Raw genomic sequence first — 25,800 nt, forward strand, 5'->3', positions numbered from 1 at the left:
CTGGGTGTGTTAAAGGGGGGTTCCACTGTATTAAGGGTGATGGGAGATGAAAGGCAGGGCACTGGGTGTGTTAAAGGGGGGTTCCACTGTATTAAGGGTGATGGGAGATGAAAGGCAGGACACTGGGTGTGTTAAAGGGGGGTTCCACTGTATTAAGGGTGATGGGAGATGAAAGGCAGGACACTGGGTGTGTTAAAGGGGGGTTCCACTGTATTAAGGGTGATGGGAGATGAAAGGCAGGACACTGGGTGTGTTAAAGGGGGGTCCCACTGTATTAAGGGTGATGGGAGATGAAAGGCAGGACACTGGGTGTGTTAAAGGGGGGTTCCACTGTACTAAGGGTGATGGGAGATGAAAGGCAGGACACTGGGTGTGTTAAAGGGGGGTTCCACTGTATTAAGGGTGATGGGAGATGAAAGGCAGGGCACTGGGTGTGTTAAAGGGGGGTTCCACTGTACTAAGGGTGATGGGAGATGAAAGGCAGGACACTGGGTGTGTTAAAGGGGGGTTCCACTGTACTAAGGGTGATGGGAGATGAAAGGCAGGGCACTGGGTGTGTTAAAGGGGGGTTCCACTGTACTAAGGGTGATGGGAGATGAAAGGCAGGACACTGGGTGTGTTAAAGGGGGGTTCCACTGTACTAAGGGTGATGGGAGATGAAAGGCAGGGCACTGGGTGTGTTAAAGGGGGGTTCCACTGTATTAAGGGTGATGGGAGATGAAAGGCAGGACACTGGGTGTGTTAAAGGGGGGTTCCACTGTACTAAGGGTGATGGGAGATGAAAGGCAGGACACTGGGTGTGTTAAAGGGGGGTTCCACTGTACAAAGGGTGACGGGAGATGAAAGGCAGGACACTGGGTGTGTTAAAGGGGGGTTCCACTGTATTAAGGGTGATGGGAGATGAAAGGCAGGACACTGGGTGTGTTAAAGGGGGGTTCCACTGTACAAAGGGTGACGGGAGATGAAAGGCAGGACACTGGGTGTGTTAAAGGGGGGTTCCACTGTATTAAGGGTGATGGGAGATGAAAGGCAGGACACTGGGTGTGTTAAAGGGGGGTTCCACTGTACAAAGGGTGACGGGAGATGAAAGGCAGGACACTGGGTGTGTTAAAGGGGGGTTCCACTGTATTAAGGGTGATGGGAGATGAAAGGCAGGACACTGGGTGTGTTAAAGGGGGGTTCCACTGTACTAAGGGTGATGGGAGATGAAAGGCAGGACACTGGGTGTGTTAAAGGGGGGTTCCACTGTACTAAGGGTGATGGGAGATGAAAGGCAGGACACTGGGTGTGTTAAAGGGGGGTTCCACTGTATTAAGGGTGATGGGAGATGAAAGGCAGGACACTGGGTGTGTTAAAGGGGGGTCCCACTGTATTAAGGGTGATGGGAGATGAAAGGCAGGACACTGGGTGTGTTAAAGGGGGTTTCCACTGTACTAAGGGTGATGGGAGATGAAAGGCAGGACACTGGGTGTGTTAAAGGGGGGTTCCACTGTACTAAGGGTGATGGGAGATGAAAGGCAGGACACTGGGTGTGTTAAAGGGGGGTTCCACTGTATTAAGGGTGATGGGAGATGAAAGGCAGGACACTGGGTGTGTTAAAGGGGGGTTCCACTGTATTAAGGGTGATGGGAGATGAAAGGCAGGACACTGGGTGTGTTAAAGGGGGGTTCCACTGTACAAAGGGTGACGGGAGATGAAAGGCAGGACACTGGGTGTGTTAAAGGGGGGTTCCACTGTATTAAGGGTGATGGGAGATGAAAGGCAGGACACTGGGTGTGTTAAAGGGGGGTTCCACTGTACAAAGGGTGATGGGAGATGAAAGGCAGGACACTGGGTGTGTTAAAGGGGGGTCCCACTGTATTAAGGGTGATGGGAGATGAAAGGCAGGGCACTGGGTGTGTTAAAGGGGGGTTCCACTGTATTAAGGGTGATGGGAGATGAAAGGCAGGACACTGGGTGTGTTAAAGGGGGGTTCCACTGTACTAAGGGTGATGGGAGATGAAAGGCAGGACACTGGGTGTGTTAAAGGGGGGTTCCACTGTATTAAGGGTGATGGGAGATGAAAGGCAGGACACTGGGTGTGTTAAAGGGGGGTTCCACTGTATTAAGGGTGATGGGAGATGAAAGGCAGGACACTGGGTGTGTTAAAGGGGGGTTCCACTGTACAAAGGGTGATGGGAGATGAAAGGCAGGGCACTGGGTGTGTTAAAGGGGGGTTCCACTGTATTAAGGGTGATGGGAGATGAAAGGCAGGGCACTGGGTGTGTTAAAGGGGGGTTCCACTGTATTAAGGGTGATGGGAGATGAAAGGCAGGACACTGGGTGTGTTAAAGGGGGGTTCCACTGTATTAAGGGTGATGGGAGATGAAAGGCAGGACACTGGGTGTGTTAAAGGGGGGTTCCACTGTACTAAGGGTGATGGGAGATGAAAGGCAGGACACTGGGTGTGTTAAAGGGGGGTTCCACTGTACTAAGGGTGATGGGAGATGAAAGGCAGGACACTGGGTGTGTTAAAGGGGGGTTCCACTGTACAAAGGGTGATGGGAGATGAAAGGCAGGACACTGGGTGTGTTAAAGGGGGGTTCCACTGTATTAAGGGTGATGGGAGATGAAAGGCAGGACACTGGGTGTGTTAAAGGGGGGTTCCACTGTACTAAGGGTGATGGGAGATGAAAGGCAGGGCACTGGGTGTGTTAAAGGGGGGTTCCACTGTATTAAGGGTGATGGGAGATGAAAGGCAGGGCACTGGGTGTGTTAAAGGGGGGTTCCACTGTATTAAGGGTGATGGGAGATGAAAGGCAGGACACTGGGTGTGTTAAAGGGGGGTTCCACTGTATTAAGGGTGATGGGAGATGAAAGGCAGGGCACTGGGTGTGTTAAAGGGGGGTTCCACTGTACTAAGGGTGATGGGAGATGAAAGGCAGGACACTGGGTGTGTTAAAGGGGGGTTCCACTGTATTAAGGGTGATGGGAGATGAAAGGCAGGGCACTGGGTGTGTTAAAGGGGGGTTCCACTGTATTAAGGGTGATGGGAGATGAAAGGCAGGACACTGGGTGTGTTAAAGGGGGGTTCCACTGTATTAAGGGTGATGGGAGATGAAAGGCAGGGCACTGGGTGTGTTAAAGGGGGGTTCCACTGTATTAAGGGTGATGGGAGATGAAAGGCAGGACACTGGGTGTGTTAAAGGGGGGTTCCACTGTATTAAGGGTGATGGGAGATGAAAGGCAGGACACTGGGTGTGTTAAAGGGGGGTTCCACTGTACTAAGGGTGATGGGAGATGAAAGGCAGGGCACTGGGGGAATCCCTGGGGAGGAATTTCTCTATGGAAGAGAGACAGCCTGATAGTGTGCAAGGAGCCTTGAGTTTAATGGAAGAGAGACCCTGCACAGCTGCGCTCCCTGCACAACTTAAAAACAAGAGGCGAAGCCTTCACGGCTCACGTAAGAAATCGACAAACAGTAACACAAACTCAATCACTCCGTCACACATACACACACACAGTAAGCATACCGTCGCGATATAACCTTGAACGGTTGAAAACGACGTTAAACACCAAATAAAGAAAGAAAGAAACAGTAAGCATAAGTGATACGGTGCAAGAGTGCGAGACACTAGATCTAGATCTGTCTGTCTGTAGCCTACTTTTTACATTTAGTCAAGTTTTGACTAAATGTTTTAACATAGAGGGGGGAATCGAGACGAGGGTCGTGGTGTATGTGTGTGTGTGTGTGTGTGTGTGTGTGTGTGTGCGTGTGTGTTTGTGTGTGTGTGTGTGTCAGTGTGTGTGTGTGTGTGTGTGTGTGTGTGTCTGTGTCTGTGTGTGTGTAGAGCGATTCAGATTAAACTACTGGACCGATCTTTATGAAATTTGACATGAGAGTTCCTGGGTATGATATCCCCGGACGTTTTTTTCATTTTTTCGATAAATACCTTTGATGACGTCATATCCGGCTTTTTGTCAAAGTTGAGGCGGCACTGTCACACCCTCATTTTTCAATTAAATTGATTGAAATTTTGGCAAAGCACCAACAGTAACACCAACAGTAACGCTTAGTGCTGTCTCTTGTAACACCAACAGTAACACTTAGTGCTGTCTCTTGTAACACCAACAGTAACACTTAGTGCTGTCTCTTGTAACACCAACAGTAACGCTTAGTGATGTCTCTTGTAACACCAACAGTAACACTTAGTGCTGTCTCTTGTAACATCAACAGTAACACTTAGTGCTGTCTCTTGTAACACCAACAGTAACACTTAGTGCTGTCTCTTGCAACATCAACAGTAACACTTAGTGCTGTCTCTTGTAACATCAACAGTAACGCTTAGTGCTGTCTCTTGTAACATCTACAGTAACACTTAGTGCTGTTTCTTGTAACACCAACAGTAACGCTTAGTGCTGTCTCTTGTAACATCTACAGTAACACTTAGTGCTGTTTCTTGTAACACCAACAGTAACACTTAGTGCTGTCTCTTGTAACACCAACAGTAACACTTAGTGCTGTTTCTTGTAACACCAACAGTAACGCTTAGTGATGTCTCTTGTAACATCTACAGTAACACTTAGTGCTGTCTCTTGTAACACCAACAGTAACGCTTAGTGCTGTCTCTTGTAACATCTACAGTAACACTTAGTGCTGTCTCTTGTAACACCAACAGTAACGCTTAGTGCTGTCTCTTGTAACATCTACAGTAACACTTAGTGCTGTTTCTTGTAACACCAACATTAACGCTTAGTGCTGTCTCTTGTAACATCTACAGTAACACTTAGTGCTGTTTCTTGTAACACCAACAGTAACGCTTAGTGCTGTCCCTTGTAACACTGACAATAACGCTTAGCGCTGTTGTACCCTTCTTTACACTGCCGTTCATTTTAACAGTGAACTTTCTGTGCTATCTTGTTTAATATTGTTATGGTAATTGTTCTGTATCCAAGAGTTGTTTTTCCTTGGTTTGTGTTGGGTGACTTCCCTCCCCCCTTTTTGGTTTGGCAGCTGCCATTTGTACTGGTCAGCCAGCACCAGGTCCCGCTTGATTCTGAAACATCTTTAGTTTAATGTACGCTCACATGTTGTAAGTACAGTCATTTTATTTCAAACAGTTTCTTTGAGGTATTTGTTCGATAATTTGTTTGTGTGAGGTGGAGTGGAACGCGTGTCGTTGGATTTATTTTTGGGGTTCATCGCCACAACGTGCTCTTGCTTTTGTTCAATTTCATTTTACGTGCTCCGATATTTGGATGCTTAGTGGGGCGGTATCCGTGGAGATTGTTTTATTGGTGTGTGTGGTTCCGTGGTACGGACTCGTTTGCCAAATAGTGTTTTGGTCTTATGTTATTATTGTTGTTGTTTTTCTGTTTTTCACCGCAATGACGCATGACGGGAGAAGCAATACTCAAGTCAATTAAAATGGTGACACTATCTGCGCACAGTTTGTTGTTGAGTTTGTGAACGAACGTGGAGGCAGAACAGTAATTGTCATCATAGATGTCACTCAAAGGCTTTTACTGCCACTGCCCACCGGTGCAAAGGATGAACAGAGCATTGCTACTGGTGCAGCGAGTGTTATGATAATGATCATTGTTACAAAGAGTGTTGTCATAGTGATGGTTGTTTAGTGGCTGTTGTTATACAGATTGTTCTATAGTGGTTGTTGTGATACTGACGCTGGTAGATAGATGTTGGTATGGGGATGATTGTGATAGTGATGGTTGCTATAGTGATGGTGGTTAGTCAGTCAGTCAAACAGTTTATTTACCAAATGCAAAGCACAGGATTTTGTTATGGTGTATGACTGTTGTTATACAGATTGTTCTATAGTGGTTGTTGTGATACTGACGCTGGTAGATAGATGTTGGTAGGGGGATGATTGTCATAGTGATGGTTGCTATAGTGATGGTGGTTAGTGACTGTTGTTATACAGATTGTTCTATAGTGGTTGTTGTGATACTGACGCTGGTAGATAGATGTTGGTAGGGGGATGATTGTCATAGTGATGGTTGCTACAGTGATGGTGGTTAGTGCATCGGGCTGCCGGACGGAAGGTCGTGGGTTCGAATCCCTTCAGGGTCATGTGGGTTTTTCGGGCTACGGGTTTTTCGGGCTAAGGCCGGCTCCTAGTCCTACCCAGAGTGGAAGTGCTATGGTTCCTATGGGAAGGCTGGGATCACAGTCAATGTCGTTAATAGGGGGGTAGGTAGTGGGCTGAGTCTGTTGGCTCGGGACAGACCCACTACTTTCTTTCTTTCTTTATTTGGTGTTTAACGTCGTTTTCAACCATTCAAGGTTATATCGCGACGGAGACCCACTACTGAACACCGTCGAAGTGACTCAGCAGCAGTGCAGTGTCATCTTCCGAGGGTAGCCTACCGCAGCGACCCGACATCCCCCCCTGGAGCGTCTGTAAAATCGACAAGTCTGGCAGCGGAACAAAATTGAGATGTGGATGGAGCAGCGAATGCAGGGACGGGGCCGTGTGAGAACACAACGGGACAAGGAACAGGTGTAAAGACGGAGAAGAAAAAAAAAAGTGATGGTTCATTTAGTGAAGGTTGCTATAGTGATGGTTGCTATAGTAACTGTTATAACTGTGACTTACAGGCGACATTGAGCGTAGCACTGCGACTGACGATGGTCCCCAGTCCCTCCACGGTGGCCAGACACTGGTAATCTCCCCTGTCGGACGGCCCGAGCTTGTCGTGGACCACCGCTTCAAACACCAGTGAGCCGTTGTCCAGCATGTACCTGAAACACCCATCATCATTGTCATCAGTGTCATCAGTGTTATTTCACTGTCAGCGTTCATCATCACAATAATTCTTAAAGCATTGTCATCATGATCATCACAATTATCACTATTACCATGACGACCACCATCATCCTCACCCTCACCACATTATCACCTTGTTTTTAACTTCACCATCATCACAATCACAGTCACCAGCTCATACCTGTCTCAATCACAGTCACCAGCTCATACCTGTCTCAATCACAGTCACCAGCTCATACCTGTCTCAATCACAGTCACCAGCTCATACCCATTACCTGTCTCAATCACAGTCACCAGCTCATACCTGTCTCAATCACATTCACCAGCTCATACCTTTCTCAATCACAGTCACCATCTCATACCTGTCTCAATCACAGTCACCAGCTCTTACCTGTCTCAATCACAGTCACCAGCTCATACCTGTCTCAATCACATTATATTTTGCCAGGAGCAGACTTCAAGCCCCACCCCCCTCTTTTTAAGAGCACCTCAGAACCAGAATGAGAGCGGGCTGGTGTGTGTGTGTGAGACACCTCAGAACCAGAATGAGAGCGGGCTGGTGTGTGTGTGATGCTGCATCAAACCTGCTCCACGCTGTTGTTAATCCAACCTGCTCCACGCTGTTGTTAATCCAAGTCCAAGTCTAGAACAATCATCAACCATCCCTGCTAGTTCTACTGACTTCATGCACCTTTGTGTACCTACTGACCTTTGTGTACCTACTGACCTTTGTGTACCTACTGACCTTTGTGTACTACTGACCTTTGTGTACCTACTGACCTTTATGTACCTACTGACCTTTGTGTACCTACTGACCTTTGTGTACCTACTGACCTTTGTGTACCTACTGACCTTTATGTCAGGCTGATGAGCCCTGTGCAGGTGGGTGGAAGTAATAGGTCTATGCATGTTGCAGGTGGGTGGAAGTAATAGGTCTATGCATGTTGCAGGTGGGTGGGTGGAAGTAATAGGTCTATGCATGTTGCAGGTGGGTGGAAGTAATAGGTCTATGCATGTTGCAGGTGGGTGGGTGGAAGTAATAGGTCTATGCATGTTGCAGGTAGGTGGAAGTAATAGGTCTATGCATGTTGCAGGTGGGTGGAAGTAATAGGTCTATGCATGTTGCAGGTGGGTGGAAGTAATAGGTCTATGCATGTTGCAGGTGGGTGGAAGTAATAGGTCTATGCATGTTGCAGGAGGGTGGAAGTAATAGGTCTATGCATGTTGCAGGTGGGTGGAAGTAATAGGTCTATGCATGTTGCAGGTGGGTGGAAGTAATAGGTCTATGCATGTTGCAGGTGGGTGGGTGGAAGTAATAGGTCTATGCATGTTGCAGGTGGGTAGAAGTAATAGGTCTATGCATGTTGCAGGTGGGTGGGTGGAAGTAATAGGTCTATGCATGTTGCAGGAGGGTGGAAGTAATAGGTCTATGCATGTTGCAGGTGGGTGGAAGTAATAGGTCTATGCATGTTGCAGGTGGGTGGAAGTAATAGGTCTATGCATGTTGCAGGTGGGTGGAAGTAATAGGTCTATGCATGTTGCAGGTGGGTGGAAGTAATAGGTCTATGCATGTTGCAGGTGGGTGGAAGTAATAGGTCTATGCATGTTGCAGGTGGGTGGGTGGAAGTAATAGGTCTATGCATGTTGCAGGTGGGTGGGTGGAAGTAATAGGTCTATGCATGTTGCAGGTGGGTGGGTGGAAGTAATAGGTCTATGCATGTTGCAGGTGGGTGGGTGGAAGTAATAGGTCTATGCATGTTGCAGGTGGGTGTGTGGAAGTAATAGGTCTATGCATGTTGCAGGTGGGTGGGTGGAAGTAATAGGTCTATGCATGTTGCAGGTGGGTGGAAGTAATAGGTCTATGCATGTTGCAGGTGGGTGGGTGGAAGTAATAGGTCTATGCATGTTGCAGGTGGGTGGGTGGAAGTAATAGGTCTATGCATGTTGCAGGTGGGTAGAAGTAATAGGTCTATGCATGTTGCAGGTGGGTGGAAGTAATAGGTCTATGCATGTTGCAGGTGGGTGGAAGTAATAGGTCTATGCATGTTGCAGGTGGGTGGAAGTAATAGGTCTATGCATGTTGCAGGTGGGTGGAAGTAATAGGTCTATGCATGTTGCAGGTGGGTGGAAGTAATAGGTCTATGCATGTTGCAGGTGGGTGGGTGGAAGTAATAGGTCTATGCATGTTGCAGGTGGGTGGGTGGAAGTAATAGGTCTATGCATGTTGCAGGTGGGTGGGTGGAAGTAATAGGTCTATGCATGTTGCAGGTGGGTGGAAGTAATAGGTCTATGCATGTTGCAGGTGGGTGGAAGTAATAGGTCTATGCATGTTGCAGGTGGGTGGAAGTAATAGGTCTATGCATGTTGCAGGTGGGTGGAAGTAATAGGTCTATGCATGTTGCAGGTGGGTGGGTGGAAGTAATAGGTCTATGCATGTTGCAGGTGGGTGGGTGGAAGTAATAGGTCTATGCATGTTGCAGGTGGGTGGAAGTAATAGGTCTATGCATGTTGCAGGTGGGTGGAAGTAATAGGTCTATGCATGTTGCAGGTGGGTGGGTGGAAGTAATAGGTCTATGCATGTTGCAGGTGGGTGTGTGGAAGTAATAGGTCTATGCATGTTGCAGGTGGGTGGGTGGAAGTAATAGGTCTATGCATGTTGCAGGTGGGTAGAAGTAATAGGTCTATGCATGTTGCAGGTGGGTGGGTGGAAGTAATAGGTCTATGCATGTTGCAGGTGGGTGGGTGGAAGTAATAGGTCTATGCATGTTGCAGGTGGGTAGAAGTAATAGGTCTATGCATGTTGCAGGTGGGTGGAAGTAATAGGTCTATGCATGTTGCAGGTGGGTGGAAGTAATAGGTCTATGCATGTTGCAGGTGGGTGGAAGTAATAGGTCTATGCATGTTGCAGGTGGGTAGAAGTAATAGGTCTATGCATGTTGCAGGTGGGTGGAAGTAATAGGTCTATGCATGTTGCAGGTGGGTGGGTGGAAGTAATAGGTCTATGCATGTTGCAGGTGGGTGGGTGGAAGTAATAGGTCTATGCATGTTGCAGGTGGGTGGGTGGAAGTAATAGGTCTATGCATGTTGCAGGTGGGTGGAAGTAATAGGTCTATGCATGTTGCAGGTGGGTGGAAGTAATAGGTCTATGCATGTTGCAGGTGGGTGGAAGTAATAGGTCTATGCATGTTGCAGGTGGGTGGAAGTAATAGGTCTATGCATGTTGCAGGTGGGTGGGTGGAAGTAATAGGTCTATGCATGTTGCAGGTGGGTGGGTGGAAGTAATAGGTCTATGCATGTTGCAGGTGGGTGTAAGTAATAGTTCTATGCATGTTGCAGGTGGGTAGAAGTAATAGGTCTATGCATGTTGCAGGTGGGTGGGTGGAAGTAATAGGTCTATGCATGTTGCAGGTGGGTGGGTGGAAGTAATAGGTCTATGCATGTTGCAGGTGGGTGGGTGGAAGTAATAGGTCTATGCATGTTGCAGGTGGGTAGAAGTAATAGGTCTATGCATGTTGCAGGTGGGTGGGTGGAAGTAATAGGTCTATGCATGTTGCAGGGAGTAAGGACAGCAGCAGGACTGACGTTCCCTTCACCCCCACACAGCTTTCCATGGCCTGACATCAATGTGACGTTCCCTTCACCCCCACACAGCTTTCCATGGCCTGACATCAATGTGACGTTCCCTTCACCCCCACACAGCTTTCCATGGCCTGACATCAATGTGACGTTCCCTTCACCCCCACACAGCTTTCCATGGCCTGACATCAATGCGGTTAATGGCCAGCAGTCTTGGACTAACTGACGGGCAGATATCTCCTCCCCCTCCCACCCCAACCATCCCCTCCACCCTTGTAAGAACTCTCCATCCTTGATCCACTGACGTACCATGGCCCTGCACACACACACACACACACACACACACACACACACACACACACACACACACACACAGACAGTGTACCTGTTCTGTGAGTCATATATTAACTCCCCATCCTTGATCCACTCTATCCGAGCGGTGTCCGAGCCCTGTACGGTGGAACAGTTGAGCAGCGCCCCCTCCCCCCGCTTGGCCACCAGCGACCGGGGCTCCTGCCGGAAGTGGAAGTCCTTGAAGTGGGGAACACCTGTGTACACACCTGAAAATACAGGTAACATCATCAGTCACGGTCACAGGTAACATCCTCAGTCTCAGGTAACATCATCAGTCGAAGGTAACATCATCAGTCACGGGTAACATCCTCAGTCACAGGTAACATCATCAGTCACAGTCACAGGTAACATCCTCAGTCACAGGTAATATCATAGGTCACACCTGATGACTCAGGTAACATCATCAGTCACAATATTGGACTTTTGGGGCCTGAAGATGCAGATAAAACCATGAAGGGCAGGTAAAACCACCTGAAGATGCAGGTAAAATCATGAAGGGCAGGTAAAACCACCTGAAGATGCAGGTAAAACCATCAAGGGCAGGTAAAACCACCTGAAGATGCAGGTAAAACCATCAAGGGCAGGGTTCAGCCTTGCCAAGAAAAACGACTGGACTGAATGACTAAATGACTGAATGACTGAATGACTCCATGGCCACATTGTGATGGGACAAGGGGCACAGATCAAAGCTGGCTGGGGGGACTCATCCCCAGCCTCCTACCTCTACCCCTCCTACCCAAACCCCTCCAAAGTCCTCCATTTTCATTCAAGTAAAATATGCGTATCAGGAAATGCATAGAGCTTTTGGGGACTGAAGATAAAGTCCCCACACACCCCCCCCCCCCCCCACCTCTGCCACATACACACAGAAACAGACACACACACACAAGGGACACACACCACTCGACAAACTCCACTAGAGGCAACCTACACTCCACATGCACCACAAGTATCGTTCCTGACAGTCTAACAATTATTAGCTATTACCCGATGACACACATGTGGCAGTCAGTGGCAGTCAGTGGCAAGGTCACGCTCAGCATCTGTCTCACTCTCCCAGAAGTGCTCTCAACAAAACACACCTGCCTACAGAGAATAGTGAGACTCAGAGAGAGAGAGAGAGAGAGAGAGAGAGAGAGAGAGAGAGGGAGTGTTACACGACACTTGGGATTGCCACAAGTTCTCAAACGTCGTATAGTTGTGTTCTTTTATTCTACGTCGCCCGTCTTCGCAGCAGCAGAAAACAACTCGTCAAATTGAGTTCGAGGATTTATTTAGCATTTCATACATACAACTGCACATCGTAGCAGAACTCAAAGTAGAAGCTTTTTAACATTCAAATCGCGCTGGCATATATAGTAAATACTCAATCTCGAGAATATTCCAGACCGAACACGATACAACTACATTATACGAGCCGTGCATGGACTAAACTAGCGACATTCTCTTATGACGTACATCAAAAGGGCCGACGCACTTAATCCGAACGAACGCCACGAACTCACACTAAGAACAGCATGGTAAACAACTTGTTTTGACGGGACTAGAAAGTTCACCTGCATTCTCGTCCAAGCATAAATATTGTGTTTACAAAATATAATATCGGTACTTTCCCACAAAGTAAAAATAAGTCAACTACATGCAACACACAAAACTGAACCAAAGCTCAGCAACGGTAGCGTTTCCTAACATTACCCCCAACACCAGAAGAAATTTACCTAATTTCTTTCAATCATTGAAACGCTACTTGTACACATATTATGTATACATAACAGATTGAAATCCAGGTATGTACATTAGTCTGTTGGAGAATGAACACAGTTTTACTCACATACTCGGCTGAGAAAATCTGCTCCAACATTGTCTGAACCTTTGATCGATTCCACTCGCATATCAAAGTTCTGCAAGTACATCACCCACCTCATGATGCGATTATTCACAAACTTCGCAGAGTTCAGGTAGGTGAGGGGTTTGTGATCAGTCTGAAGCACGAATTTCACCCCTTGGAGGTAGAGTTCAAATTTCTTGATTCCCCACACGATGGCTAAACACTCTTTCTCCATGGTCGAGTAGTTCTTCTCGGCTCCTGACAGCTTCTTGCTGGCATAGCTGACCGGAAACGGTTTACCTCCATGCTCTTGCATCAGCATGGCGCCGATCCCTTCGTCCGATGCGTCTGTACGCAAGATGAACTCTTTGGCAGTATCAGGAAGGCGTAGCACCGGGTCTCGTGACATCAGGTCGCGCACGGTCTGGTATGCCTTCTCCTGAGCTGGTCCCCAGAGTATTCGGTTGGGGCATCCTTTTCGGGTCATGTCCGACAAAGGCGCCGTTATGGCGGCGAAGTTTGGAATGAACTCTCTGTAGTACCCAGCCAATCCAAGGAAGGATCGCACCTGCTTCTTGGTTTCAGGACGTGGCGCATTGAGGATCTTGGTGACGTTTTCCAACAAAAGCCCCTTTTGACCTTCCTTCAGTGAATGACCTATGAAGTCAACGTTGTCGGTCCCCAAAATGCACTTGCTGGGTCTCACGGTCAGATTGGCTTTTGTCAGGCGGGAAAACAGTTCCCTCAAAGTCTCCAGATGCTCCGCAAAGGTCTCCGTGTGGACTAGCAGATCATCCCAGTAGTACACAACATTCTTCATTCCTTTGAGCATTTTTCGCATTCCCCTCGTAAGGGTAGCACCACTGTTCACCATGCCAAAAGGCATCCGCAGGCACTCATACGTTCCGTCTGGAGTTGCAAAGGCAGTCTTTGGTATGTCCTCTTCGCGCACAGGAATCTGCCAATATCCCTTGCTGAGATCGATCTTTGAGAAGATCTTACTGCCAGTCAACCTTCGGAACAGATCAGCCGCCGTCGGCATTGGTTCAGGGTCAAACACGGTGATCTTATTCACTTTCCTGAAGTCAATGCATACCCTGTTTGTACCGTCTTTCTTCTTGACAACAACAACGGGAGATGAGTAAGGGGATGATGACTCACGGATGACCCCCATCTTCAACATGTTGTCGATGTCCTTCTTCAAGGATTCCCGAGCCTGAAACGGGATAGGGTATGGTTTTGAGCGAACGGGAACGTTAGATGTGAGGTGGACTTCATGTTCGACCAAGGACGTAGAGCCTGGAACATCAGAGAACCTATGGGTGAAGTCGCCCATAAAATCATGCAGCTCCTTCTGCTGATCTTCTGTCAGGTCAGGTCCTAGCTTGACGTCATCCACTCCCTCTTTCTTGTGGAGGTCTCCCAACTCCAGTAGTTCCTCGCCGTCGAACTCGTCTAGTTCGGCTGGTTCTTCCGCACTTGCTGCGACCTGTACTGCTTCCGGAGGTCTCTCCACATACAGTTTCAGGAGGTTAGCGTGGTAGATCTTGGACTTCTTGCCGACATTCACCTTGTAGTCGTTGATCCCTACCACGGCCTCAACCTCGTATGGGCCTTTCCACTGCATCAGTAGTTTGTTGTGATCAGTGGGGAGCAGTATCAGCACTTTGTTACCTGGTGTAAACTTCCTGTTTACGGCTTTGCGGTCGTAGTAGTGCTTTCCACTATCCTGAGACTTTCTCAAGTTTTCTCTCGCAATCTCGAGAGTCTCCTCCAGTTTCTCTCGCAACTCGAACACGTACTGGTAACTGTTCTTCACTTCAGGTGTGTCCACATCTTTCGTCCACAATTCCTTTAGTATCTGCATCGGGCCTCTCACGGTCCGCCCGTACATCAGCTCGAACGGGGAGAATCCAGTGGACTCTTGTGGCACCTCCCTGTATGCAAACAGCAAGGCATTGATGTAGCGATGCCACTGCCTTGGCTGCTCACTGCATAGTTTCTTCAGCGTGGACTTCAGCGTCGCATTGAATTTTTCTACCAGCCCATTGCACATCGGGTGATAGGGTGTCGTAGTCAAGTGACGAATGCTCAGCAGCCTGTTGACCTCTTCCATGCATTCAGAGACAAACTGTGTCCCCAGGTCTGTGAGGATCTCTTCAGGAACCCCAATTCTGCTGAAAATGTCCACAAGTGCCTCGGCAACAGTCTCTGTGTCAATTTTCTTCAGAGGCACGGCTTCTGGGTACCTGGTTGCATAGTCTACCAGGGTCAGTACCCAACGATGACCCGCTTCACTTGGCGGTTTTATCTCGCCGATGAGGTCAATGGCCACCCTCTTGAAAGGTCGGTCGATCAAAGGCATCTTCTGCAACGGCACTTTCGGGACCCTTCCTCGCGGTATGGTTTTCTGGCAAATATCGCACGATCGGCAGAATCGAGTCACATCTGCATGCAGTCCTGGCCAGTAAAACGCAGCCTGGATTCTGTCCGATGTCTTCTTGACACCCAGGTGACCTCCCATTATAGAGTCGTGGGCCACCTCCATCACCTGGCGCCTAAGTGGTTGAGGCACCAGAACTTGACGTAATGGCTTCCCACCGTTGACTCTCGCGTGCTGGAACACTCTGTACAGGATCTTGGCCTTTACTTCAAATTGCACAGTGCCTTCGCCTTTGGTCATCTCCTTGACAGGACGACTCATGTACTTTGTTAAGGTCGAATCAGCTTCCTGTAGCTGAATCAGCTGATCCCTGTCCACGACAGCAGTTGCAGAACTGTTGGTGACCCTGAGTGGCGTAGTTGTTTTGTCCTTCTTCGCCTGGGCTCTGGTCGTCACAGCGTTTACAACCTGCGGCTGGTCGCGGCGATGCACAGTTGCTCTGTCATCTCGTAACAGTTCGCTGATATCTTCATTCGCGAATGGCAGTGGGTCTTCCTCCTCAACAGCAGGCTGAGCTGCGCCCATTCTCCATTCGACATCAGGGTCATCAGGACGTCTCGCACCCCCAATGTTCCCAATTAGTAGATCGTACAAGGGCTTCTTCAGGCAGACGGCCTCAACTTCTCCGGTGAAGTATGGAGTATCGATCTGGATTTTTACCACTGGTGCCTTCACGCATTTGCTGTCAGCCATGAGCGTCCACTTGAAGTCACCAGTGAACTTCTCTGTTGGCACCAGATCCTCTTTGACAATGACTCCATTGCAGCCCGAATCTCTGAGAACAGTCACTTCCTGCTTCTCAACAAATCCCTTCGACACGGGCATGTTCGACACTGACACAGCTGCGCTGGCGACGACAGAGATGGACTTGCCATTGGCGAGTAGAAGCTGGCCATCAGAAAGACATTCTTCCACGTCCGATGGTGTATCCACTTGCTCGGCAGCCCTTGGTAGTATGACGCTGCTCGCACATACTTGTTGGTTCGAGCCACTCGTTTGCCTCTTGTTGTCGTAATATCTCCGTCGATGTTCTTGCGCTTTGTCTTTCTTCACGCTGCGCCAGCAGTCGTGTCTGGGACTCGACGAACTCCGTCAACTGCTTGCCTTTTAGTCCCAGTTCAATTCCTTTTCCCCAGAACTCAGCCATTCTGGTCTTTTCCGGTGCGTTCGTCTGTATTCTTTCACAGCCCCGAACGTAGACGAATGTAGTCTTCTAAAAGAACACAGTCTCTACTGCACCTCCGATGCTTCTCTCGTCGCTGGTCACCTTCGTAGACGCAGGCTGCCACCCTCCTCGTCTAACGTGACGGCGCACTCTGCTCCCGATACGTACACGACGTACCTCAGTCGTATTTCGTAGTATTAATGCACTAGCTCCGCGACGAAGTCCGTCTCGTCCAAACGGCAGCTAACCTCTGTAATCCCGATACACTCCGGCGTCGCTCACCGTACCGAGCTGCGGCGATTACCAAACTCTTCACCAGTCACACCGAATCCACGGTTCCGTAGTCTCAATACTGATCCCTCAGGATACACCCGATTGATGGCTACCTCCTGTGACTGTCTTGACACTGGTCCTTGCTGCTGGAAAACCCTTGGCGTTAAACGTAGATCCTTGGCTTGGCCCCCAATTGTTACACGACACTTGGGATTGCCACAAGTTCTCAAACGTCGTATAGTTGTGTTCTTTTATTCTACGTCGCCCGTCTTCGCAGCAGCAGAAAACAACTCGTCAAATTGAGTTCGAGGATTTATTTAGCATTTCATACATACAACTGCACATCGTAGCAGAACTCAAAGTAGAAGCTTTTTAACATTCAAATCGCGCTGGCATATATAGTAAATACTCAATCTCGAGAATATTCCAGACCGAACACGATACAACTACATTATACGAGCCGTGCATGGACTAAACTAGCGACATTCTCTTATGACGTACATCAAAAGGGCCGACGCACTTAATCCGAACGAACGCCACGAACTCACACTAAGAACAGCATGGTAAACAACTTGTTTTGACGGGACTAGAAAGTTCACCTGCATTCTCGTCCAAGCATAAATATTGTGTTTACAAAATATAATATCGGTACTTTCCCACAAAGTAAAAATAAGTCAACTACATGCAACACACAAAACTGAACCAAAGCTCAGCAACGGTAGCGTTTCCTAACAGAGAGAGAGAGAGAGAGAGAGAGAGAGAGAGAGAGAGAGAGAGAGAGAGAGAGAGAGAGAGGACTCGGAGAGAAGAGAGAGAGTGAGAGGACTCGGAGAGAGAGAGAGAGAGTGAGAGGACTCGGAGAGAGAGAATGTGGAGAGAGAGGGCAAGAGGGAGAGCGAGAGAAAGCGGAGAGAGAGACAGGAAGAAAGAGAGACAGGAAGAGAGAGAGACAGGAAGAGAGCGAGAGAAAGCAGAGAGAGAGACAGGAAGAGAGAGAGAGACAGGAAGAGAGAGACAGGAAGAGAGAGAGAGAAAGCGTAGAGAGAGACAGGAAGAGAGCGAGAGAAAGCGTAGAGAGAGACAGGAAGAGAGAGAGACAGGAAGAGAGAGAGAGACAGGAAGAAAGAGAGACAGGAAGAGAGAGAGACAGGAAGAGAGAGAGACAGGAAGAGAGAGAGAGACAGGAAGAGAGCGAGAGAAAGCGGAGAGAGAGACAGGAAGAGAGAGAGAGACAGGAAGAGAGAGAGAGACAGGAAGAGAGAGACAGGAAGAGAGAGAGAGAAAGCAGAGAGAGAGACAGGAAGAGAGAGACAGGAAGAGAGAGAGAGACAGGAAGAGAGAGACAGGAAGAGAGAGAGAGACAGGAAGAGAGAGAGAGAAAGCTGAGAGAGAGACAGGAAGAGAGAGAGAGACAGGAAGAGAGAGAGAGACAGGAAGAGAGCGAGAGACAGGAAGAGAGAGAGAGACAGGAAGAGAGAGAGAGACAGGAAGAGAGAGAGACAGGAAGAGAGAGAGACAGGAAGAGAGAGAGACAGGAAGAGAGAGAGAGACAGGAAGAGAGAGAGAGACAGGAAGAGAGCGAGACAGGAAGAGAGAGAGAGAAAGCGGAGAGAGAGACAGGAAGAGAGAGAGAAAGCACAGAGAGAGACAGGAAGAGAGAGAGAGAAAGCAGAGAGCGAGACAGGAAGAGAGCGAGAGAAAGCGGAGAGAGAGACAGGAAGAGAGAGAGAAAGCGTAGAGAGAGACAGGAAGAGAGAGAGAGAAAGCGTAGAGAGAGACAGGAAGAGAGCGAGAGAAAGCGTAGAGAGAGACAGGAAGAGAGAGAGAGACAGGAAGAGAGAGAGAAAGCGGAGAGAGAGACAGGAAGAGAGCGAGAGAAAGCGGAGAGAGAGACAGGAAGAGAGAGAGAGAAAGCGGAGAGACAGGAAGAGAGAGAGAGACAGGAAGAGAGAGAGAGAAAGCAGAGAGAGAGACAGGAAGAGAGAGAGAGACAGGAAGAGAGAGAGAGAAAGCGGAGAGAGAGACAGGAAGAGAGAGAGAGACAGGAAGAGAGAGAGAGAAAGCGTAGAGAGAGACAGGAAGAGAGCGAGAGAAAGCGTAGAGAGAGACAGGAAGAGAGAGAGAGAAAGCAGAGAGAGAGACAGGAAGAGAGAGAGAGACAGGAAGAGAGAGAGAAAGCAGAGAGAGAGACAGGAAGAGAGAGAGAAAGCAGAGAGAGAGAGACAGGAAGAGAGAGAGAGAAAGCAGAGAGAGAGACAGGAAGAGAGAGAGAGACAGGAAGAGAGAGAGAAAGCAGAGAGAGAGACAGGAAGAGAGAGAGAGACAGGAAGAGAGAGAGAGAAAGCAGAGAGAGAGACAGGAAGAGAGAGAGACAGGAAGAGAGAGAGAGAAAGCGGAGAGAGAGACAGGAAGAGAGAGAGAGACAGGAAGAGAGAGAGACAGGAAGAGAGAGACAGGAAGAGAGAGAGAAAGCAGAGAGAGAGACAGGAAGAGAGAGAGACAGGAAGAGAGAGAGACAGGAAGAGAGAGAGAGAAAGCGTAGAGAGAGACAGGAAGAGAGCGAGAGAAAGCGTAGAGAGAGACAGGAAGAGAGAGAGAAAGCGGAGAGAGAGACAGGAAGAGAGAGAGACAGGAAGAGAGAGAGAAAGCAGAGAGACAGGAAGAGAGCGAGAGAAAGCGGAGAGAGAGACAGGAAGAGAGAGAGAGAGAAAGCGGAGAGAGAGACAGGAAGAGAGCGAGAGAAAGCGGAGAGAGAGACAGGAAGAGAGAGAGACAGGAAGAGAGAGAGAGAAAGCAGAGAGAGAGACAGGAAGAGAGCGAGAGAAAGCAGAGAGAGAGACAGGAAGAGAGCGAGAGAAAGCGGAGAGAGAGACAGGAAGAGAGAGAGACAGGAAGAGAGAGACAGGAAGAGAGAGAGACAGGAAGAGAGAGAGACAGGAAGAGAGAGAGAGACAGGAAGAGAGAGACAGGAAGAGAGAGAGACAGGAAGAGAGAGACAGGAAGAGAGAGAGACAGGAAGAGAGAGAGACAGGAAGAGAGAGAGACAGGAAGAGAGAGAGAGAGAAAGCAGAGAGAGAGACAGGAAGAGAGAGAGAGACAGGAAGAGAGAGAGACAGGAAGAGAGAGAGAGACAGGAAGAGAGAGAAAGCAGAGAGAGAGACAGGAAGAGAGCGAGAGAAAGCAGAGAGAGAGACAGGAAGAGAGCGAGAGAAAGCGGAGAGAGAGACAGGAAGAGAGCGAGAGAAAGCAGAGAGAGAGACAGGAAGAGAGCGAGAGAAAGCGGAGAGAGAGACAGGAAGAGAGAGAGAGAAAGCAGAGAGAGAGACAGGAAGAGAGAGAGAGACAGGAAGAGAGAGAGAGAAAGCAGAGAGAGAGACAGGAAGAGAGAGAGAGAAAGCAGAGAGAGAGACAGGAAGAGAGAGAGAGAAAGCAGAGAGAGAGACAGGAAGAGAGAGAGAGACAGGAAGAGAGAGAGACAGGAAGAGAGAGAGAGACAGGAAGAGAGAGAGAGACAGGAAGAGAGAGAGACAGGAAGAGAGAGAGAGACAGGAAGAGAGAGAGAGAAAGCAGAGAGAGAGACAGGAAGAGAGAGAGAGACAGGAAGAGAGAGAGACAGGAAGAGAGAGAGAGACAGGAAGAGAGAGAGAGACAGGAAGAGAGAGAGAGACAGGAAGAGAGAGAGAGAAAGCAGAGAGAGAGACAGGAAGAGAGAGAGAGAAAGCAGAGAGAGAGACAGGAAGAGAGAGAGAGAAAGCAGAGAGAGAGACAGGAAGAGAGAGAGAGAGAGAAAGAGACAGGAAGAGAGAGAGAGACAGGAAGAGAGAGAGAGACAGGGAGAGAGAGAGAGAGACAGGGAGAGAGAGAGAGAGACAGGAAGAGAGAGAGACAGGAAGAGAGAGAGACAGGAAGAGAGAGAGACAGGAAGAGAGAGAGACAGGAAGAGAGAGAGAGACAGGAAGAGAGAGAGAGACAGGAAGAGAGCGAGAGAAAGCAGAGAGAGAGACAGGAAGAGAGAGAGACAGGAAGAGAGAGAGAGACAGGAAGAGAGAGAGAGAAAGCAGAGAGAGAGACAGGAAGAGAGAGAGACAGGAAGAGAGAGAGAGACAGGAAGAGAGAGAGAGACAGGAAGAGAGAGAGACAGGAAGAGAGAGAGACAGGAAGAGAGAGAGACAGGAAGAGAGAGAGACAGGAAGAGAGAGAGACAGGAAGAGAGAGAGAGACAGGAAGAGAGAGAGAGACAGGAAGAGAGAGAGAGACAGGAAGAGAGAGAGAGACAGGAAGAGAGAGAGAGACAGGAAGAGAGAGAGACAGGAAGAGAGAGAGACAGGAAGAGAGAGAGACAGGAAGAGAGAGAGACAGGAAGAGAGAGAGACAGGAAGAGAGAGAGAGACAGGAAGAGAGAGAGACAGGAAGAGAGAGAGAGACAGGAAGAGAGAGAGAGACAGGAAGAGAGAGAGAGAAAGCAGAGAGAGACAGGAAGAGAGAGAGAGACAGGAAGAGAGAGACAGGAAGAGAGAGAGAGACAGGAAGAGAGAGAGAGACAGGAAGAGAGAGAGAGACAGGAAGAGAGCGAGAGAAAGCAGAGAGAGAGACAGGAAGAGAGAGAGACAGGAAGAGAGAGACAGGAAGAGAGAGAGACAGGAAGAGAGAGAGAGACAGGAAGAGAGAGAGAGACAGGAAGAGAGAGAGAGACAGGAAGAGAGAGAGACAGGAAGAGAGTGAGAGAAAGCAGAGAGAGAGACAGGAAGAGAGAGAGAGACAGGAAGAGAGAGAGAGACAGGAAGAGAGAGAGACAGGAAGAGAGAGAGAGACAGGAAGAGAGAGAGAGACAGGAAGAGAGAGAGACAGGAAGAGAGAGAGAGACAGGAAGAGAGAGAGACAGGAAGAGAGAGAGAGACAGGAAGAGAGAGAGACAGGAAGAGAGAGAGAGACAGGAAGAGAGAGAGACAGGAAGAGAGAGAGAGACAGGAAGAGAGAGAGACAGGAAGAGAGAGAGACAGGAAGAGAGAGAGAGACAGGAAGAGAGAGAGAGACAGGAAGAGAGAGAGACAGGAAGAGAGAGAGAGACAGGAAGAGAGAGAGAGACAGGAAGAGAGAGAGACAGGAAGAGAGAGAGACAGGAAGAGAGAGAGAGACAGGAAGAGAGAGAGACAGGAAGAGAGAGAGACAGGAAGAGAGAGAGACAGGAAGTGAGAGACAGGAAGAGAGAGCGAGAGAAAGCGGAGAGAGAGACAGGAAGAGAGCGAGAGAAAGCGGAGAGAGAGACAGGAAGAGAGCGAGAGAAAGCGGAGAGAGAGACAGGAAGAGAGCGAGAGAAAGCGGAGAGAGAGACAGGAAGAGAGCGAGAGAAAGCGGAGAGAGAGACAGGAAGAGAGCGAGAGAAAGCGGAGAGAGAGACAGGAAGAGAGCGAGAGAAAGCGGAGCGAGAGAAAGCGGAGAGAGAGACAGGAAGAGAGAGAGAGAGCAAGTGTGTGTGTGTGTGTGTGTGTGTGTGTGTGTGTGTGTGTGTGTGTGTGTGTGTGTGTGTGTGTGTGCGTGCGTGTGCGCGCGAGCGTCAGAGATGAGGCATGCATAATATTGAGTGCACGTATGATTACACCAGTGGACATGCCAGTTCAGTCATGAATGCATGCAGAGTGTGAGTGTGCAGCATTCAGACCTATCTAACGACCCTCAGGGGAGGAACTGGCCCCCAGCGGGACAATCAAGTCAGAGATTAGCAAACCACATGTGTAGTATCTACTCAGCTCTTAGCGGTGCCTGCCACAGTGCCGGCCACAAGGGTATAACTGCCTGCACGCTATGTGCAGTGACAGACCGACCTGCAGATAGAGACATACCCCTTTGTGGCGGGCAGCAGGTGCCAGGCCGTGTGATTCTGTATTCTGTGAGCAGTGTTTACTCAGTCACCGCGCCTGCCATCATCACAGCCCCCTGGCTCCATCTTGTCTAAACAGCTCTGGCTCAGGGAGCTAGGTAGGGCCCCTTGTCTGTCAGGGACCAAGGTAGGGCCCCTTGTCTGTCAGGGACCAAGGTAGGGCCCCTTGTCTGGACATTTTTATCTATGCCTATACAATTTGCCAGGAAAGACCCTTTTGTTAATCGTGGGATCTTTAACGTGCACACCCCAATGTAGTGTACACAAAGGGACCTCGGTTTTTCATCTCATCCGAAAGACTAGCACTTAAACCCACCACCTAGGTTATGAAAGGGGGGTAGAAAATTGCTAACGCCCTGACCCAGGGTCAAACTCGCAACCTCTCGCTTCCGAGCGCAAGTGCGTTACCACTCGGCCACCCAGTCCAGGATGATCTGATTGTCTGATTGACATAAGGATGGTCTGATTGATATAAGGATGGTCTGATTGATATAAGGATGGTCTGATTGACATAAGGATGGTCTGATTGATATAAGGATGGTCTGATTGATATAAGGATGGTCTGATTGATATAAGGATGGTCTGATTGACATAAGGATGGTCTGATTGATATAAGGATGGTCTGATTGACAGTCTTATCGCGCGTCAAACTCCGAAGAAATGTAAGGTTATCAAGATTTTTGTTTTAAATGCTTGACTTGGCTGTGGAGAACCACCGTGCAGCCATCGGCAGCATTTCCTTGCCTGTCCCCTGTGTGCCGAGCAGGGTGGAAATAACCAGGCGAGACCTACAGCCATCGGCAGCATTTCCTTGCCTGTCCCCTGTGTGCCGAGCAGGGTGGAAATAACCAGGCGAGACCTACAGCCCGCAGTTCACACACTCAGGCTTCAAAGTGAAATTGGCTTCACAGGTGAGAAAAAGTATCTGTGATGTAGGTGTAGCAGAAAACCACAGCCCCCCGGGACTGAGTAAAGCTCCCCCTAAACCCAGCACAACTTTCTGCAATATCACCATCAGACCATCAGCTTTTTTTAACGAAGTACGACTGAGTCACGACTGTAAATTCTTCACATGTTCATCCCAACCTTCAGAAACAAAATAGTGGAAAGTTGTATCTGTGTGTGAATAGTTGAAGTGCGATACCGATCTTGATCAGACGTCTCCCGCCCACGCCCTGTGATAACTAGGCGCACACCCAGCCAAACGTAGCCTCCAATCCCAGAGCTTGTCGAAATAAGTCGCTTCAGTGATCGAGCTGAAAATCTGAAGGACTTCTCATACGACCTTTTATTTTATTTTTTTTATTATTTTTTTTTTTGGGGGGGGGGGGGGGGCGGGGGTCATTTTGCCTCACTAACTTCTCAGCGCCTTCTACTTCTTCTAGCTGACAACAAATCGGCCCCACGATCAGCCCCTCTCGCTTACACTACAGTGACTAGGACACAGCTGACAACAAATCGGCCCCACGATCAGCCCCTCTCGCTTACACTACAGTGACTAGGACACAGCTGACAACAAATCGGCCCCACGATCAGCCCTTCTGGCTTACACTACAGTGACTAGGACACAGCTGACAACAAATCGGCCCCACGATCAGCCCCTCTGGCTTACACTACAGTGACTAGGACACAGCTGACAACAAATCGGCCCCACGATCAGCCCCTCTCGCTTACACTACAGTGACTAGGACACAGCTGACAACAAATCGGCCCCACGATCAGCCCCTCTGGCTTACACTACAGTGACTAGGACACAGCTGACAACAAATCGGCCCCACGATCAGCCCCTCTGGCTTACACTACAGTGACTAGGACACAGCTGACAACAAATCGGCCCCACGATCAGCCCCTCTGGCTTACACTACAGTGACTAGGACACAGCTGACAACAAATCGGCCCCACGATCAGCCCTTCTGGCTTACACTACAGTGACTAGGACACAGCTGACAACAAATCGGCCCCACGATCAGCCCCTCTCGCTTACACTACAGTGACTAGGACACAGCTGACAACAAATCGGCCCCACGATCAGCCCCTCTCGCTTACACTACAGTGACTAGGACACAGCTGACAACAAATCGGCCCCACGATCAGCCCCTCTGGCTTACACTACAGTGACTAGGACACAGCTGACAACAAATCGGCCCCACGATCAGCCCCTCTGGCTTACATTACAGTGACTAGGACACAGCTGACAACAAATCGGCCCCACGATCAGCCCCTCTGGCTTACACTACAGTGACTAGGACACAGCTGACAACAAATCGGCCCCACGATCAGCCCCTCTGGCTTACACTACAGTGACTAGGACACAGCTGACAACAAATCGGCCCCACGATCAGCCCCTCTCGCTTACACTACAGTGACTAGGACACAGCTGACAACAAATCGGCCCCACGATCAGCCCCTCTCGCTTACACTACAGTGACTAGGACACAGCTGACAACAAATTGGCCCCACGATCAGCCCTTCTGGCTTACATTACAGTGACTAGGACACAGCTGACAACAAATTGGCCCCACGATCAGCCCTTCTGGCTTACATTACAGTGACTAGGACACAGCTGACAACAAATCGGCCCCACGATCAGCCCCTCTCGCTTACACTACAGTGACTAGGACACAGCTGACAACAAATCGGCCCCACGATCAGCCCCTCTCGCTTACACTACAGTGACTAGGACACAGCTGACAACAAATCGGCCCCACGATCAGCCCCTCTCGCTTACACTACAGTGACTAGGACACAGCTGCAGTAAAGAGAGAGAAAGAGAGACAGAGACAGAGAGCTAGAGACAGAGAGCTAGAGACAGAGGGCTAGAGTTAGAGACTCAGACTCAGAACTTTATTACAAAAGGATAAAGGTTTTAGGCAAAGCCTATTCTTCCAACCTGTCCTTTATACAACACATAAAGACAGACGCACATTAAAAATATAAATTCAATCATATAAAATACAGAAATACATTGTATGGAATGCAACACAATAGGAGAACTCAAAAATTACAAAATTACATTGACATAGTTATACCTTTCATTTGGGAATAAAGTTGCTCCGATCAGCTACACATCCGTTAACACTAGTACAAAATGTTTAACAAAATAACAATCGAACAAGACATTTCATTCACGAATGATGTGTGAACGTGACTGTCTCTTAAACATTTTCACTGAAGTTGCATTTCTTATCTGTTGGGGGAAGGAGTTCCAGAGAAACGCTCCCGAGAAGGCTAAGCTCGATTTGTAGAGGTCTATGCGAGGTATAGGAGGGATGATTTTTTGGGACCCATATCTTTTTGTGGCATGTTTGAAATGTGATTGCAAATATTTAGGACAGTCGTCATTTAGAATTTTATACATGAACACAGCCTTGTTTAACGTCAACTGATCTTTCAAAGGGAGGAAATTCAAGAGCTTTAGTTTATCATCCGTGGACCTATTCAAATCATGCAGAATAAGTTTTGCAGCTCGGCGATGCAGGGAATTGAGTCTTTTTAAATGAACATCACTGCAGTTAT

The 25,800-nt window shown here is 48.8% G+C and overlaps 1 protein-coding gene across 2 annotated transcripts in view; it reads right to left on the reverse strand.

Annotated features, from left to right (window-relative positions):
• Positions 1-25,800, reverse strand: part of LOC138950300 (neogenin-like) — a 153,330-nt gene that overhangs the window by 88,299 nt on the left and 39,231 nt on the right. For both annotated transcript variants that reach the window (XM_070322052.1, XM_070322051.1), the window contains exons 2-3: positions 10,729-10,903; positions 6,597-6,742 (exon numbers count right to left, since the gene is read on the reverse strand). In XM_070322052.1, coding sequence (XP_070178153.1) covers positions 6,597-6,742; positions 10,729-10,903 — 321 coding nt within the window. The remainder of the gene's footprint in view (positions 1-6,596; positions 6,743-10,728; positions 10,904-25,800) is intronic.

The sequence above is a fragment of the Littorina saxatilis genome, linkage group LG16, assembly GCF_037325665.1.
Source record: "Littorina saxatilis isolate snail1 linkage group LG16, US_GU_Lsax_2.0, whole genome shotgun sequence".
NCBI classification, from domain to species: domain Eukaryota; kingdom Metazoa; phylum Mollusca; class Gastropoda; order Littorinimorpha; family Littorinidae; genus Littorina; species Littorina saxatilis.